The 15,389-nt window shown below is 46.8% G+C and overlaps 1 protein-coding gene across 1 annotated transcript in view; it reads right to left on the bottom strand.

The window, feature by feature from the left end:
- Positions 1-14,441: 14,441 nt before the first annotated feature.
- The window catches only part of LOC126198809 (venom carboxylesterase-6-like), an 89,181-nt gene continuing 88,233 nt past the window's right edge, over positions 14,442-15,389 (bottom strand). The window contains exon 10 of the mRNA XM_049935379.1: positions 14,442-14,783. Within this exon, the coding sequence (XP_049791336.1) occupies positions 14,636-14,783 (148 nt within the window). The 3' untranslated portion in view covers positions 14,442-14,635. The remainder of the gene's footprint in view (positions 14,784-15,389) is intronic.

Genomic DNA, 15,389 nt, shown 5'->3' with positions numbered 1-15,389 from the left:
GTTAGGACAGTGCACTCTTCTTGCTACATACAAGGAACAAACACAACTTGTGTCGTTTTACGTTCTTCATTCTTCTACTGCAGTGAACTTGTTTGGTTTAGATTTATTTCAGTTGTTGTCTATAGTAAATCAGGTCCTATCAGTGAATCAGACTGTGCCTTCCGCCAGTGTTTCTAGTCTATGTGACGAATTTGCAGACATTTTTGCAACGGGCCTTGGTTGCGCTAAGAACTATGAAGCACATTTGGAACTGAAAGTAAACGCACAACCGAAATTTTTCAGAGCGCGCAATGTTCCCCACGCATTGCGTTATGAGGTCGCCAACCGCTACAATATCTTGTATCGGTCCACTGCTAAGCACGGCAACGCCAATGCGTTGTCCCGTTTGCCTGTTGCTGAGGATAAAGCATTCGAGTCTTCCGAACTTGCTTGCATGTTCATTGATGCGGAAACCGATGACGTGGTCGAATCGTTTCCGATTGATTTTCGTTGTGTAGCTACAGCCACAGCTGCTGACCCTGTCCTTGCTACTGTTTTGCGTTTTGTTGCTACGCAATGGCCCTTGTCGAAGTCACGGATCGAGGATCCTTTGGTTCGCCAATTTTTTTCCTCACAAGGAGAGACTTTTTGTACGACGTGGTGTTTTGTTGTTGCGTTCTGATAATGATCAGTCCAGAGTCGTGGTCCCACGTTCGTTACAGTCCTCTGTCTTACGGCTTCTTCACCAAGGACATTGGGGTATAGTGCGCACGAAACAACTTGCTCGTCAGCACTGTACTTGGTTCAGAATCTATGCTGCGATTACGAATTTGTGCTCTTCTTGCATGGCGTGTGCCGAACAACGATCCGCACCACCGCGGACATTCTTTGCATGGCCGAACGCCACTTCCCCTTGGCAACGCTTACATATCGATTTTGCTGGTCCCTTCTGGAATGCTCGATGGTTGGTTGTTGTCGATTCCTTCAGTAATTTTCCATTTGTTGTCCGGATGTCTTCCACGACGTCTTCTGCCACAATCCAAGTGTTATCTGCTATCTTTTGCTTTGAAGGTCTTCCGCAGACTATTGTTTCCGACAATGGCCCACAATTCATGTCTGCCGAATTTCAGTCATTCTGCAAGGCCAATGGTATTCAACATCTGACATCTGCGCCGTTTTCGCCTCAGTCAAACGGTGCCGCTGAACGGTTGGTCCGGACTTTCAAGTCACAGATGTTGAAGTTGAAAGAGTCGCACTCTCGGGAGGACGCATTGTTGCTCTTTTTGTCCTTGTATCGCTCTCAGCCCTGCGATGGTCGCTCGCCGGCTGAGTTGCTCCACGGTCGTCCTCATCGAACCTTGATGTCTTTGCTGCATCCGCCGCATCAGGTTCCTGTGCAGCGGCAGACTCCTGCTTTTGCTCCTGGTGACGTTGTCTATTATCGCCACTATTGCGGTTCAATGCGTTGGCTCGCAGGGCGCATTCTTCGCTGCCTCGGCCGCGCTATGTATTTGGTTTTGGGGGCCTCTGGTGAGGTGCGTCGGCATCTCAATCAGCTGCGCCTCTGTCGTCGCACGGGTTCTGCCGCTCCCCGTATGCTTTCAGCGACGGTGCCGTCCGGTCAGCGCCCTGGGGACCCATCTACTGCCTCGCCTCATCCCCAGGTGTTGCCGACGATGCCTTCCATTTTGCCTCATGGCGTCGCGCCGCCGCCGCAGCCGCCGCAGCCGCCGCCAGCGCCGCCCGCAGTGGACACTTCCCTGCAGCCGCCCGGCGCCTCCCTGGGTCACGCGCCGCCGATTGCTTCCCGTGACAAGCCGTCATCCGCCATGAAACTATTGCCCGCTCCGGACCAGATGTCGTCTTCGCCCGTCGGGTGCCCCGACCACATGGAGGTCGACCCTTCGGCCCCTCCTGTCTCATTACGGGCGCATACGCCGCATGTTGACGTACACCCTGGACTAGGCTTTCAGGCGTTTCCTAGCTCCCCTCGGACCGAATGGCAGGGTGCGGGTGGCACAGCCTCGCCTGTTGTTAGGCTCCCCACCTCATCGCATACGTCAACATGGGGTCCTCCCCACGGCGGGCGGAAGCCTTATCACACGACCGTTCGCCGATTTGCGGGGGAGGAATGTGGTGTCACCGCGAGACACCACACTTGCTAGGTGGTAGCTTAAATCGGCCGCGGTCCATTAGTACATGTCGGACCCGCGTGTCGCCACTGTGTGATCGCAGACCGAGCGCCACCACACGGCAGGTCTAGAGAAACGTACGAGCACTCGCCCCAGTTGTACGACGACGTTGCTAGCGACTACACTGACGAAGCGTTTCTCTCATTTGCCGAGAGACAGTTAGAATAGCCTTCAGCTAAGTTAATGGCTACGACCTAGCAAGGCGCCATTTGTACCATTGCATGTATCTCAAGATAGTCTCACTTGTATCATCAAGAATGCTGTATACCAAAGGACGATATAAAAGTAAGTGTTCTAGTAGCTACGTTCTTTTCTTTATCACATTCATCACATATCCTGTTCCAGACTTCGCGCCAGTCGGCGTGTGTGTACGTGTGCCCTTTCGGCTACCCGTCACTGTGGACTGGCTACCTTGTCAGACCACTACATTGGCGACGAGTCTAAAAAGGGACTTTAGGGTTCGTATTGTATTACTTTGCTTGTGTCATGGCTTCGCCACATTCTCCACATGTACTGTCCGAATTTTATCGCTTGCAGAATCAGCAGACGCAGGCCTTATTGGATGCCCTTGGACAGCTCGTCCAGGGTCAACGTGCGCTGCAAAACGACGCGGCCGCCGCCGCTTCATCGCTACCGCAGCCACACCATGCTGTTGCACCTCAATTTAGGCCCTACGAGGCGGCCAACGAGACATGGCCGGAATGGTCCCGACAATTTGGATTTCATCTCGCCGCCTACAGAATTCAAGGTAATGAGCGGCAGCCGTTTTTGCTTTCGTGTGTAGGTATCTCCACCTACCGTGTATAGTGAAATTGTTTCCCCGGCGCGACGTAGCAACTCTGTCAGATGAAGAAATTTTGTCAGCGTTAGATGCCTATTTCAAAGACACAGTTAATGTAGTTGCAAAAAGGTATGCGTTCTTTCGTACAAAACGTACGGCCGGTCAGACTAATAGGGAGTGGGTTGCAACTTTGCAAGGACTTACTAGGGATTGTGCATTTGAATGTGACTGTGGCCTCCCTTATTCAGATACTATGGTGCGTGATGCAATTGCACAGAACGTTTCTGATGTTCGCATACGGGAACAGATTTTGAAACTCGTCAGTCCCTCCCTTCAACAAGTGATAGACATATTGGATAGGCAAGACACACTTGACTTTGCTCAGGAATCATTTGCAACTTCGCCAGCCGTGTGTCACATTAACCGGCCCGCCGGGCCCGCTGCACGGAACGCTCACCTGCCCTCGCGCACGTCCGCGCAGCCACGTGTCCCGCGCAAGCAAGCAAATGCAGTGAAATCATGCCCGCGGTGTGCAACTAGACATTCGCGTGAGATTTGCCCGTCACGCCAGGCTATTTGCTTTTACTATAATAAGAAAGGGCATGTTCAAAGTGTTTGCCAGAAAAAGCTCAGATCAGACACTCAACCATTCCAGGCCCTTTGCTTCGCGCCGGAATCGAAACAAGGACACACAGGCTCGGGAACCTTCGCCCATGGACATTCAAATGGTTAGTGCCACTCCGCCCAGTGTTCCTCTCGCTAACAGTGACTGTGTTCGTCCCACAACAAGTGTGCGTCGCCGTCGACGCAACTCCCGTCACGTCGCACGTGATTCTGTACCAGTGTCTGTTCACGTTGCACAAAACAGTCGCTCTTGTCGTCAGCAGGACAATAAACTTTTTGTAGATTTGGACTTTGCCGGACAAGTGATACCGTTCCAGCTCGATACCGGAGCTGCAGTTTCATTGCTCAATCACGCCACGTACAAACAACTGGGCGCACCTCCGTTGCGTGCCGCAAATGTTCAGCTCACGAGTTATTCCGGACAAGCTATCCCTGTGTTAGGACAGTGCACTCTTCTTGCTACATACAAGGAACAAACACAACTTGTGTCGTTTTACGTTCTTCGTTCTTCTACTGCAGTGAACTTGTTTGGTTTAGATTTATTTCAGTTGTTGTCTATAGTAAATCAGGTCCTATCAGTGAATCAGACTGTGCCTTCCGCCAGTGTTTCTAGTCTATGTGACGAATTTGCAGACATTTTTGCAACGGGCCTTGGTTGCGCTAAGAACTATGAAGCACATTTGGAACTGAAAGTAAACGTGCAACCGAAATGTTTCAGAGCGCGCAATGTTCCCCACGCATTGCGTTATGTGGTCGCTGACCGCTACGATATCTTGTATCGGTCCACTGCTAAGCACGGCAACGCCGAAGCGTTGTCCCGTTTGCCTGTTGCTGAGGATAAAGCATTCGAGTCTTCCGAACTTGCTTGCATGTTCATTGATGCGGAAACCGATGACGTGGTCGAATCGTTTCCGATTGCTTTTCGTCGTGTAGCTACAGCCACAGCTGCTGACCCTGTCCTTGCTACTGTTTTGCGTTTTGTTGCTACGCAATGGCCCTTGTCGAAGTCACGGATCGAGGATCCGTTGGTTCGCCAATTTTTTTCCTCACAAGGAGAGACTTTTTGTACGACGTGGTGTTTTGTTGTTGCGTTCTGATAATGATCAGTCCAGAGTCGTGGTCCCACGTTCGTTACAGTCCTCTGTCTTACGACTTCTTCACCAAGGACATTGGGGTATAGTGCGCACGAAACAACTTGCTCGTCAGCACTGTACTTGGTTCAGAATCGATGCTGTGATTACGAATTTGTGCTCTTCTTGCATGGCGTGTGCCGAACAATGATCCACACCACCGCGGACATTCTTTGCATGGCCGAACGCCACTTCCCCTTGGCAAAGCTTACATATCGATTTTGCTGGTCCCTTCTGGAATGCTCGATGGTTGGTTGTTGTCGATTCCTTCAGTAATTTTCCATTTGTTGTCCGGATGTCTTCCACGACGTCTTCTGCCACAATCCAAGCGTTATCTGCTATCTTTTGCTTTGAAGGTCTTCCGCAGACTATTGTTTCCGACAATGGCCCACAATTCATGTCTGCCGAATTTCAGTCATTCTGCAAGGCCAATGGTATTCAACATCTGACATCCGCGCCGTTTTCGCCTCAGTCAAACGGTGCCGCTGAACGGTTGGTCCGGACTTTCAAGTCACAGATGTTGAAGTTGAAAGAGTCGCACTCTCGGGAGGACGCATTGTGGCTCTTTTTGTCCTTGTATCGCTCTCAGCCCCGCGATGGTCGCTCGCCGGCTGAGTTGCTCCACGGTCGTCCTCATCGAACCTTGATGTCTTTGCTGCATCCGCCGCATCAGGCTCCTGTGCAGCGGCAGACTCCTGCTTTTGCTCCTGGCGACGTTGTCTATTATCGCCACTATCGCGGTTCACGGCGTTGGCTCGCAGGGCGCATTCTTCGCTGCCTCGGCCGCGCTATGTATTTGGTTTTGGGGGCCTCTGGTGAGGTGCGTCGGCATCTCAATCAGCTGCGCCTCTGTCGTCGCACGGGTTCTGCCGCCCCGTCTGCTTTCAGCGACGGTGCCGTCCGGTCAGCGCCCTGGGGACCCATCTACCGCCTCGCCTCATCCCCAGGTGTTGCCGACGATGCCTTCCATTTTGCCTCATGGCGTCACGCCGCCGCCGCAGCCGCCGCAGCCGCCGCCAGCGCCGCCCGCAGTGGACGCTTCGCTGCAGCCGCCCGGCGCCTCCCTGGGTCACGCGCCGCCGATCGCTTCCCGTGACCAGCCATCATCCGCCATAAAACTATTGCCCGCTCCGGACCAGATGTCGTCTTCGCCCGTCGGGTGCCCCGACCACATGGAGGTCGACCCTTCGGCCCCTCCTGTCTCATTACGGGCGCATACGCCGCATGTTGACGTGCACCCTGGACTAGGTTTTCAGGCGTTTCCTAGCCCCCTCGGACCGAATGGCAGGGTGCGGGTGGCACAGCCTCGCCTGTTGTTAGGCTCCCCACCTCATCGCATACGTCAACATGGGGTCCTCCCCACGTCGGGCGGAAGCCTTATCACACGACCGTTCGCCGATTTGCGGGGGAGGAATGTGGTGTCACCGCCAGACACCACACTTGCTAGGTGGTAGCTTAAATTGGCCGCGGTCCATTAGTACATGTCGGACCCGCGTGTCGCCACTGTGTGATCGCAGACCGAGCGCCACCACACGGCAGGTCTAGAGAGACGTACGAGCACTCGCCCCAGTTGTACGACGACGTTGCTAGCGACTACACTGACGAAGCGTTTCTCTCATTTGCCGAGAGACAGTTACAATAGCCTTCAGCTAAGTTAATGGCTACGACCTAGCAAGGCGCCATTTGTACCATTGCATGTATCTCAAGATAGTCTCACTTGTATCATCAAGAAGGCTGTATACCAAAGGACGATATAAAAGTAAGTGTTCTAGTAGCTACGTTCTTTTCTTTATCACATTCATCACGTATCCTGTTCCAGACTTCGCGCCAGTCGGCGTGTGTGTACGTGTGCCCTTTCGGCTACCCGTCACGGTGGACTGGCTGCCTTGTCAGTCCACTACAGTTTCTGTATCCAGAAAGGCCCGTACAGGACCTGGAACATGCAGTCGTGCGTTATCCTGCTGAAATGTAGCGTTTCGCAGGGATCGAATGAAAGGTAGTGCCTCGGGTCGTAACACATCTGAAATGTAACGTCCTCTGTTCAAAGTGCCGTCAATGCAAACAAGAGGTGAACTTGATGGGTAACCAATGGCACCCCATACCCAAACGCCGGGTTATACGCCAGTATGGCGATGACGAATACAAGCTTCCTATGTGCGTTCACCGCGATGTCGCCAAACACGGAGGCGACCATCATGATGCTGTAAACAGAACCAGGATTCATCCGAAAAAGTGACGTTTTGCATTCGTGCACCCAGGTTCGTCGTTGAGTACACCATCGCAGGCGCTCCTGTCTGTGATGCAGCGTCAAGAGTAACCGCAGCCATGGTCTTCGAGCTGATAGTCCATGCTGCTGCAAACGTCGTCGAACTGTTCGTGCAGATGGTTGTTGTCTTGCAAACGTCCCCATGTGATCAGGGATCGAGACGTGGCTGCACGATCCGTTACAGCCTTGTGGATAAGATGCCTGACATCTGGACTGCTAGTGGTACGAGGCCGTTGGGATCCAGCACGGCGTTCCGTATTACCCTCCTGAACTCACCGATTCCATATTCTGCTAACAGTCATTGAAGCTATACCAACGCGAGCAGCAATGTCGTGATACGATAAACCGCAATCGCAATAGGCTACAGTCCTACCTTTATCAAAATCTGAAACGTGATGGTACGCATTTCTGCTCCTTACACATCACAACAACGTTTCACCAGGCAACGCCGGTCAACTGCTGTTTGTGTATGAAGTATAGGTTGGAAACTTTCCTCATGTCAGCACGTTGCAGGTGTCGCCACCGGCGCCAACCTTGTGTGAATGCTCTGAAAAGCTAATCCTTTGCATATCACAGCATCTTCTTCCTGTCGGTTAAATTTCGCGTCTGTAGCACGTCATCTTCGTGGTGTAGCAATGTTAATGGCCAGTAGCGTACATTCCGTCTTTTGCGACTGTAATGAAGTCTTATTTAGAGCATATGTGTTTCGCTTCATTTCAAAGCATGTTCTGTTATCACTGTGTAATTGTGGTTTTCCTTAAAAATATGTATGCCAAGATCGCAAACGGTCCTCATGTTTTAAATTACTGTTGACAAACAGTATTAAATTACAATTGTTAGTCACGAATTTTTGTTTTGTATCTGATTCCTAATGTTCTTCTGCATGTAGGTTATCGATTCAGTGCCACTGAGGTCGAATAGCTAAGTTTTCTTGGAATTAACTAGATAACAAAGAAAAAAAAGGAAAACGCGAGTAATAATTATAATTTAATACTGATTAACGGTATTAATATAACAGCAGAACTGATTGCGATCTTCACAAACAGACTTATAAAAATAGATCAATAAATAAAATTGTTGCGGTGACCAATGAAGATGCATTGAAACAAACGAAACGCGTATATGTTATTAAGACATATGTTGCAGCGCAAAAGACTGTATACAACCTATACTATGAGGGCACGCTTAAAAGTAATGCCCCCGATTTTTTATTTGAAAACTATTAAAGCCTTTTAAAGAAAACAAACATTCCTAACATTCTACAACTTCGTTCTTCATGTCCGCACATTTCAAGCTCTCTAGCTCTCTGTCGCTAGAGAGCTCCGATTTTTAGCGTACCGGTCTGTAACGTAACTATGCCGATGGGTGAGAAAAAGCGTACAGTAATCGAGTTTCGGATTCGAATAATTCACTCACACATGGGACACCCTCTACTTCAGTATGACAACTACAGACCACACACGAGTGCTACGACATCTGCAACAATCCGATGCCTTGGATTTTCTGTCATTCATCATCCTCCATACAGTTGCGACTTGACCCCATGCGACTATCATCTCGTTCCAAAACGTAATCAAGAACTTCACTTTGATACGAAGAAGCTGTGCTAGCAGAAGTGACGCTGTGGCTCCAACAAAGTCAAACATTCCGCAGTGACGGTATCCACAAACTGGTCTCTTGTTGAAGGAAATGCGTTCCCGCCAGGGCGAATATTTTGAGAAATAAATATTTAGACACGAAAAAAAAAAGTAGCATCTCAATAACGGTTGTTTTATTTGAATAGATTTGAGCAAAAGTACAGCAAACTCCTAGGGCGAAGAGCCGAGGAAGAATAAGAAGGACAAGATGAAGCACAAAATAGCCTCCATTAGATATTATGAAATCCACGAAAGACTTCAGGAAGTAGATCTTTAGGATAGCTTTTAGCTCCCTTAGCTCCCGCGTTTTTAATTTCATCCGTGCTTGTAGAGCGACGACCGTTTGAGATTTTCTGTAGTTTTGGGAACAGAAGAAAGTCGGACAGTGCCATGCCTGGCGATTATGGTGTGGGGAGGCATCGTTGCAGTATTGTTTTTGACCAAAAAAATCATCAAAAACTGCGAGCAGGTGAATCACCATGGCGTAGAAGCCATGGCTTATTTCGCCACAAACCCGGGTGTTTCTTTTCGGACAGCTTCACGTAAACGCCGTTCAAAGTGGAAAGTGGCAGTCCTTATTGATCGTTAGGCATTGCGACAAGGAATCTTGGCGCACAATGTCGTAATCAAAGATTGGCGATACAGCATGCTTCCATTGGGACGAATGAGCATTAGTTTCGACGTTGTATCACGCTTAATCATCTGTTATGACACACTTCAGTAGTTCTGCATCATTGTTCATTTTAACATTGACTTTCGTTGTAGCTGTTTTTGTGCGATATTTAACAGTTGAGGAACAATTTAGCTCTCACACGCCTCATACTGAAAATATCCCAAATAATGTCATAGCATGCTAGAACTGATACGCCAACATCCTCAGCCTTTTCTCTGATTGTGTTTCAAAGATCGTTAATAACCATTTTTCTCGCTCTTTTCACAATTTCATTGGTTGATGACGTGCTGGTACGTCCAGAGCGCTAATCATTTTCAGCGTCTTCACGACTTTCCTCGAAACGCGTATACCACCCGTTAACCTGTTTTGTTCTTATCAGACTCATCAAAAGCAATATCTGCCAATGCAAGAACTTTGCTGCACTTTATATCGTTCTTATAATGAAATTTAATACAAAAGAAACAACCACCGCTACTACAAAAACACGTGTAATAATTTGGACAACTGACAGGAGACTACATACTCGCTATACGTATCACTGCACACAAGCTTTACTGACATGTTTTACAACACAATAACGCAAATTTGCACCAATCACAGGAAAACAATCCCTGAAACTTATTATTTGACTACAAGTACGTCGATTTGCAAATTTCACAGTTAACTGTAACAGAATAATATAACATGGAAGCTAAGTCTAGAAAATGAGTCCAGGTTTAACCTGCAAACCACAAGAAGTTCAGCAGGGCGATACAGAAAAGTAAAGCCCGATTCCTTCCCCGCCCCACTTCCCTCCACCCTCATAAAAAAGAAAACTGACACAAAGACATTTACAAACTATGATCGGATCCCAGTGCCCCAGAATTGGACTCTCGATTCGTTCCTGCGACTCCATTCCAATGGAATCAACGAGACATCTTTAGAAAACATAAAGTAAACAGTTCTCTCATCAATCAGTGAACCAATGAGTGCAGACTGGTCGTAATTTACGTTCGCAGTTTTTATCCAATGTGGCCCTTGATACGGAGCCTTATGTAGGAAACACCTTAAGAAAGTTTTATATTCCGGTGCAGTAATGCGCTACGGCAGAAAGATCCATTCTTTTACAAGTCCAGAAATTGACAAAGTGAACCAGCATTTGCGAACGTGTTCAGTTTATTTTGGCCGCTCCTGCGCTCGGTGAACTTCCGACTGTGTCTGCGAGTTGGTCAGCGATTATTGTACAGGAATTATGAACGAGTTGATGTAGCAGTCTGGTTTTACCGACCGAGGTTGAGAACTCTAGACACTGAATTTTTGCCTCTTGCGGAATACACTTGGAATATTTTATTTTCTCCCTGTTAGTAAATAAATTCATTTACCATTTTTGCTGCTCATGAGAATAAGACCTGCCATAGTCCACACTTCACTGATGAACTATTCCTGACTTATTTATACATCAGTTTACAAATCCAAAAACTGCGACGTAATATATAACAAAGTGCCTGGACCAGAAAGCGGAAGACTAACGGGAGCGCATGACTAAGTTACAGCACGGATCTACCTTATTACGCTGTGTACTCGAAGACCAGCTGTAGAAGCTCGACTTGTTAACCTTACCTGCCAGTTGTTCACGCGCTGCGCTCCCAAACGGGATAGCTGACTAAACATTACATTTACAAACCTCCGTGGAGGTTTGGTACGTTGTTGAGGCCATGTGTCCTCCTGTTTGGATGGTGTATAGTTACAAAAACTATGCAGAGGTGCAACTGATAATCAGCAGAAATCATCTAAAACTAATTCCGATTGTCGAGACACTTCCACCTTCACCGAAACAGCTAGTATGGCATAAAAGTACAATAAACAGTTGCTGCTCCGCCGCATGGAACTCAGGAAAAGAAACACCAGGATAGTTCTCCTTCTGCTGACACGATATTCTCCAAGACACAGAATAGTCTAAATCCACAGTCGCAAGCGGAGGGTCGTGAGTGATGATATATTAACAACACTGAGAAAGTATAAAACCAGATATTCAACATCAACTTACCAACATTAGGTTGAATGATAGCGTATTAAGTGACACAAGTTTTGTTCAATACACTACCTTCATCTAAAGCTGTAAATAATGTAAATATCAAAACATACTTTAACGACACCAACTAAAAGCACTGTTTATGTGAATGTACGTATTCAGAATTTGTCGGCATACAACAAACAAATAGAAAGCTTACGAGGTGCATTCAACTTCTAAGGCCTCCAATTTTTTTCTAATTAATTACTCACCCGAAATCGATGAAACTGGCGTTACTTCTCGACGTAATCGCCCTGCAGACGTACACATTTTTCACAACGCTGACGCCATGATTTCATGGCAGCGGCGAAGGCTTCTTTAGGAGTCTGTTTTGACCACTGGAAAATCGCTGAGGCAATAGCAGCACGGCTGGTGAATGTGCGGCCTCGGAGAGTGTCTTTCATTGTTGGAAAAAGCCAAAAGTCACTAGGGGCCAGGTCAGGTGAGTAGGGAGCATGAGGAATCACTTCAAAGTTGTTATCACGAAGAAACTGTTGCGTAACGTTAGCTCGATGTGCGGGTGCGTTGTCTTGGTGAAACAGCACACGCGCAGCCCTTCCCGGACGTTTTTGTTGCAGTGCAGGAAGAAATATGTTCTTCAAAACATTTTCGTAGGATGCACCTGTTACCGTAGTGCCCTTTGGAACGCAATGGGTAAGGATTACGCCCTCGCTGTCCCAGAACATGGACACCATCATTTTTTCAGCACTGGCGGTTACCCGAAATTTTTTTGGTGGTGGTGAATCTGTGTGCTTACATTGAGCTGACTGGCGCTTTGTTTCTGGATTGAAAAATGGCATCCACGTCTCATCCATTGTCACAACCGACGAAATGAAAGTCCCATTCATGCTGTCGTTGCGCGTCAACATTGCTTGGCAACATGCCACACGGGCAGCCATGTGGTTGTCCGTCAGCATTCGTGGCACCCACCTGGATGATACTTTTCGCATTTTCAGGTCGTCATGCAGGATTGTGTGCACAGAACCCACAGAAATGCCAACTCTGGATGCGATCTGTTCAACAGTCATTCGGAGCTCCCCCAAAACAATTCTCTCCACTTTCTCGATCATGTCGTCAGACCGGCTTGTGCGAGCCCGAGGTTGTTTCGGTTTGTTGTCACATGATGTTCTGCCTTGATTAAACTGTCGCACCCACGAACGCACTTTCGACACATCCCTAACTCCATCACCACATGTCTCCTTCAACTGTCGATGAATTTCAGTTGGTTTCACACCACGCAAATTCAGAAAACGAATGATTGCACGCTGTTCAAGTAAGGAAAACGTCGCCATTTTAAGTATTTAAAACAGTTCTCATTCTCGCCGCTGGCGGTAAAATACCATCTGCTGTACGGTACTGCCATCTCTGGGATGTATTGACAATGAACGCAGCCTCATTTTAAAACAATGCGTATGTTTCTATCTCTTTCCAGTCCGGAGGAAAAAAATCGGAGGCCTTAGAACTTGAATGCACCTCGTATTTTTCAGCTGAGGTGGTTCTCCTATTTGACTCAGGTCCTGCCTCAGCTTTCCTTTTACACAATGGTTTGTCACCCCTATTTATGACTTTTTGGACTACTGTGACATCAGACAAGCAACATAAATAATATTTTTCCTTTTGAGAGTATAGTGCACTACATCAGTTTTTCCTGTGTAGACTCTTTCAGAATGCTACGTGAAATTATATTTTCCTTTCATGCCAACTCATAAAAAACGTAATTTGTGGATGGACTATGTTTCCTTTCTCAGACTACAAGGCCTGGGATGGATCCTCCTGCTTGATACTAAGGTGTGTCTACTCCACAAACTGCGTCAACTATTAGTTCTTGTCCTTCGTATTCCTAAGCCAGGTTTCCAAAAACTTTTCTGTGGCCGCGCTCGGAACCCCCGCCATTGTGACTTGTCATTGCCGGGTACTCTACCGACACAAAGTGCGACAGTGGATTCCTTCCTCCTTCACACGCTACAGCAAATTCTGAATCCAGCGCTTAACCAAGTGTGGAATATTGCAAGATCCTTGTCAGATCGCAATGCGGTTTGGACCAACAGATCTTAAATAACGGACCGGATACATACTAATTATGTTCGAACCTTCTTTCTTATATTAATCAACTATCATGATTCCAGAAGCTATGAACTCTGAGATGAACCCTGAAATGATCGAAGTCAGTGAAGTCTGTTTGACAGATCGTTGACAAATCTTTAATATTAAGAAAAGCGGAATAGAGATGCAGGAAAACCACACCTCTCGTTAGAGGAATCATATTTGAGAGAAGTCGTCAGTATACGAAAACATGATAACACTCACTGGCGATAGGAAAAAAAGTGGAGAGTTTTTGATAATACTTTTTCAGTAATTTAGATATATTGGAGAACGTTGCTAATATACTACAGTTTAAATTGTAGCTCTCTTGAGGGTAGATGAGAAGATGGTTCAGTGCTCTCTGAAAATTTTACGGGATGAAAGAGGCACTAGTTGATGAATTCCATTCACAGAATTTAGAAACATGTAGACAGTGGAAAATTAGAGCCTTCTGCGAATTCAGAAAAGTGTAGGAAAGACATATTGGTTGACCTGATCTCTTTCTGAATGTTGTAAATGAAATAATGTTAGTAGGTATACTCATTATGCCTGACCTTGAGATATATTCGGATGACTCGGTTACTACAATATCACACAATAAACGCTATATTATGTGACGAAATCGTTATCAGGCAAAGGGAGTTATGTAGGATCCCTCTCCAATTCATAATACATCTGGCAATGTAATTGCTTACTTATTTAGACGTTCCAGTGGTTGAAAAACACTCTCTGTACCACATCCTACACAATTTTGGTTGGGCTGTATAAATTTGTTTCGGTTTATCTATAAAGTTTAAGTTTCATCGATCTAGTGCAGGTGTGGGTATGCTACTATGCTTAACTACTACTTTGGATTTCGATGGACGTCTAGCAATGGCCAATCCACTCTTGATGGCGTGTATTAGTACCTACTGTATATCAGTTGAAGATCATTCGATTGGTCTTGGTCCAGAATATTTTCGAAGAAAGTGTATCTATGTGTTATTAAGATTACTTCAACATCTGTCGTTAAGTGAGGAGGAGTGAGTAACTAGTCATCAAACTGGATCTTGTATTTCCAACATAAAAATGTAATACAAAACATCAGTAGACAATAAAGTATTTGTGTAGTAACTATACCAGCATTTAACTTATGAATTTCGCAGTTCTTAGACGTCTTGTAGAACTTTTACGACACACTGTTGTCAGAAGGTCGTCCTCCTTCGCCAGCCGAACGCAGTTTCACATGGGAATGTTCTCGTGCCAGAAGTCCATCCGCTCCTTATCCTTGTTCTGCTCCAGACTGTACTCTTCAGTGATGTGCAGGAAGTTTGGTGACGACACGCTGAATGGCTCCCACCTCACACTGTCATTGCCAGCATTTGGATCCCTGCAATACATGATTGATGGTTTCCGTAATGAATCATTGTTTCACAAAGTCAAGTCTTTGTCAGGTTAATTATATTAAACGTATAGCATACAAAAAACATCCAATATTGTAAAACTATAATGATCGGGTGAATTATTTGTACCATAGAACACGTTCATTCTCTTTTAGGACAGTGGCCCGCTCGCTCCGTGACCTCCACAAAATACTACGAGGGAAGTTTAATAAAGAATGATCATAATATTTTTGAAACATACATACCATTACCCAACCTCATACCGTTGGGTGTCCTACTCAAACTAGCCTCATACGAATTTGATGTACTAGTCCCAGGGTTTCAGACAGATTGCAAAGGCGTATCACAAATTTGTTTTTTGTAAGGTCCTTCAGAATCGCCTCCGCCAGTTCTAATTACTACTTCTTAAGAAGGAAACTGCCAGATACGAAGATATTTCTTCAGGTTAAGGAATATAGAAGAGTCGCCAGCGGCTATATCCGGACTATGTGGATGGTAAAAGATGCACTTCACGGTGTTTTTTGCAAGACCTTCATTAACAACATCTACAATATGCGGCTCTGCAATCTCGCACACCTGCTGCTGCGGTAGGC

This window comes from Schistocerca nitens, chromosome 8 (genome assembly GCF_023898315.1).
Source record: "Schistocerca nitens isolate TAMUIC-IGC-003100 chromosome 8, iqSchNite1.1, whole genome shotgun sequence".
NCBI classification, from domain to species: domain Eukaryota; kingdom Metazoa; phylum Arthropoda; class Insecta; order Orthoptera; family Acrididae; genus Schistocerca; species Schistocerca nitens.
Note: the sequence above shows the minus strand (reverse complement) of the source record. Positions and strands in the feature narration are given on the sequence as shown.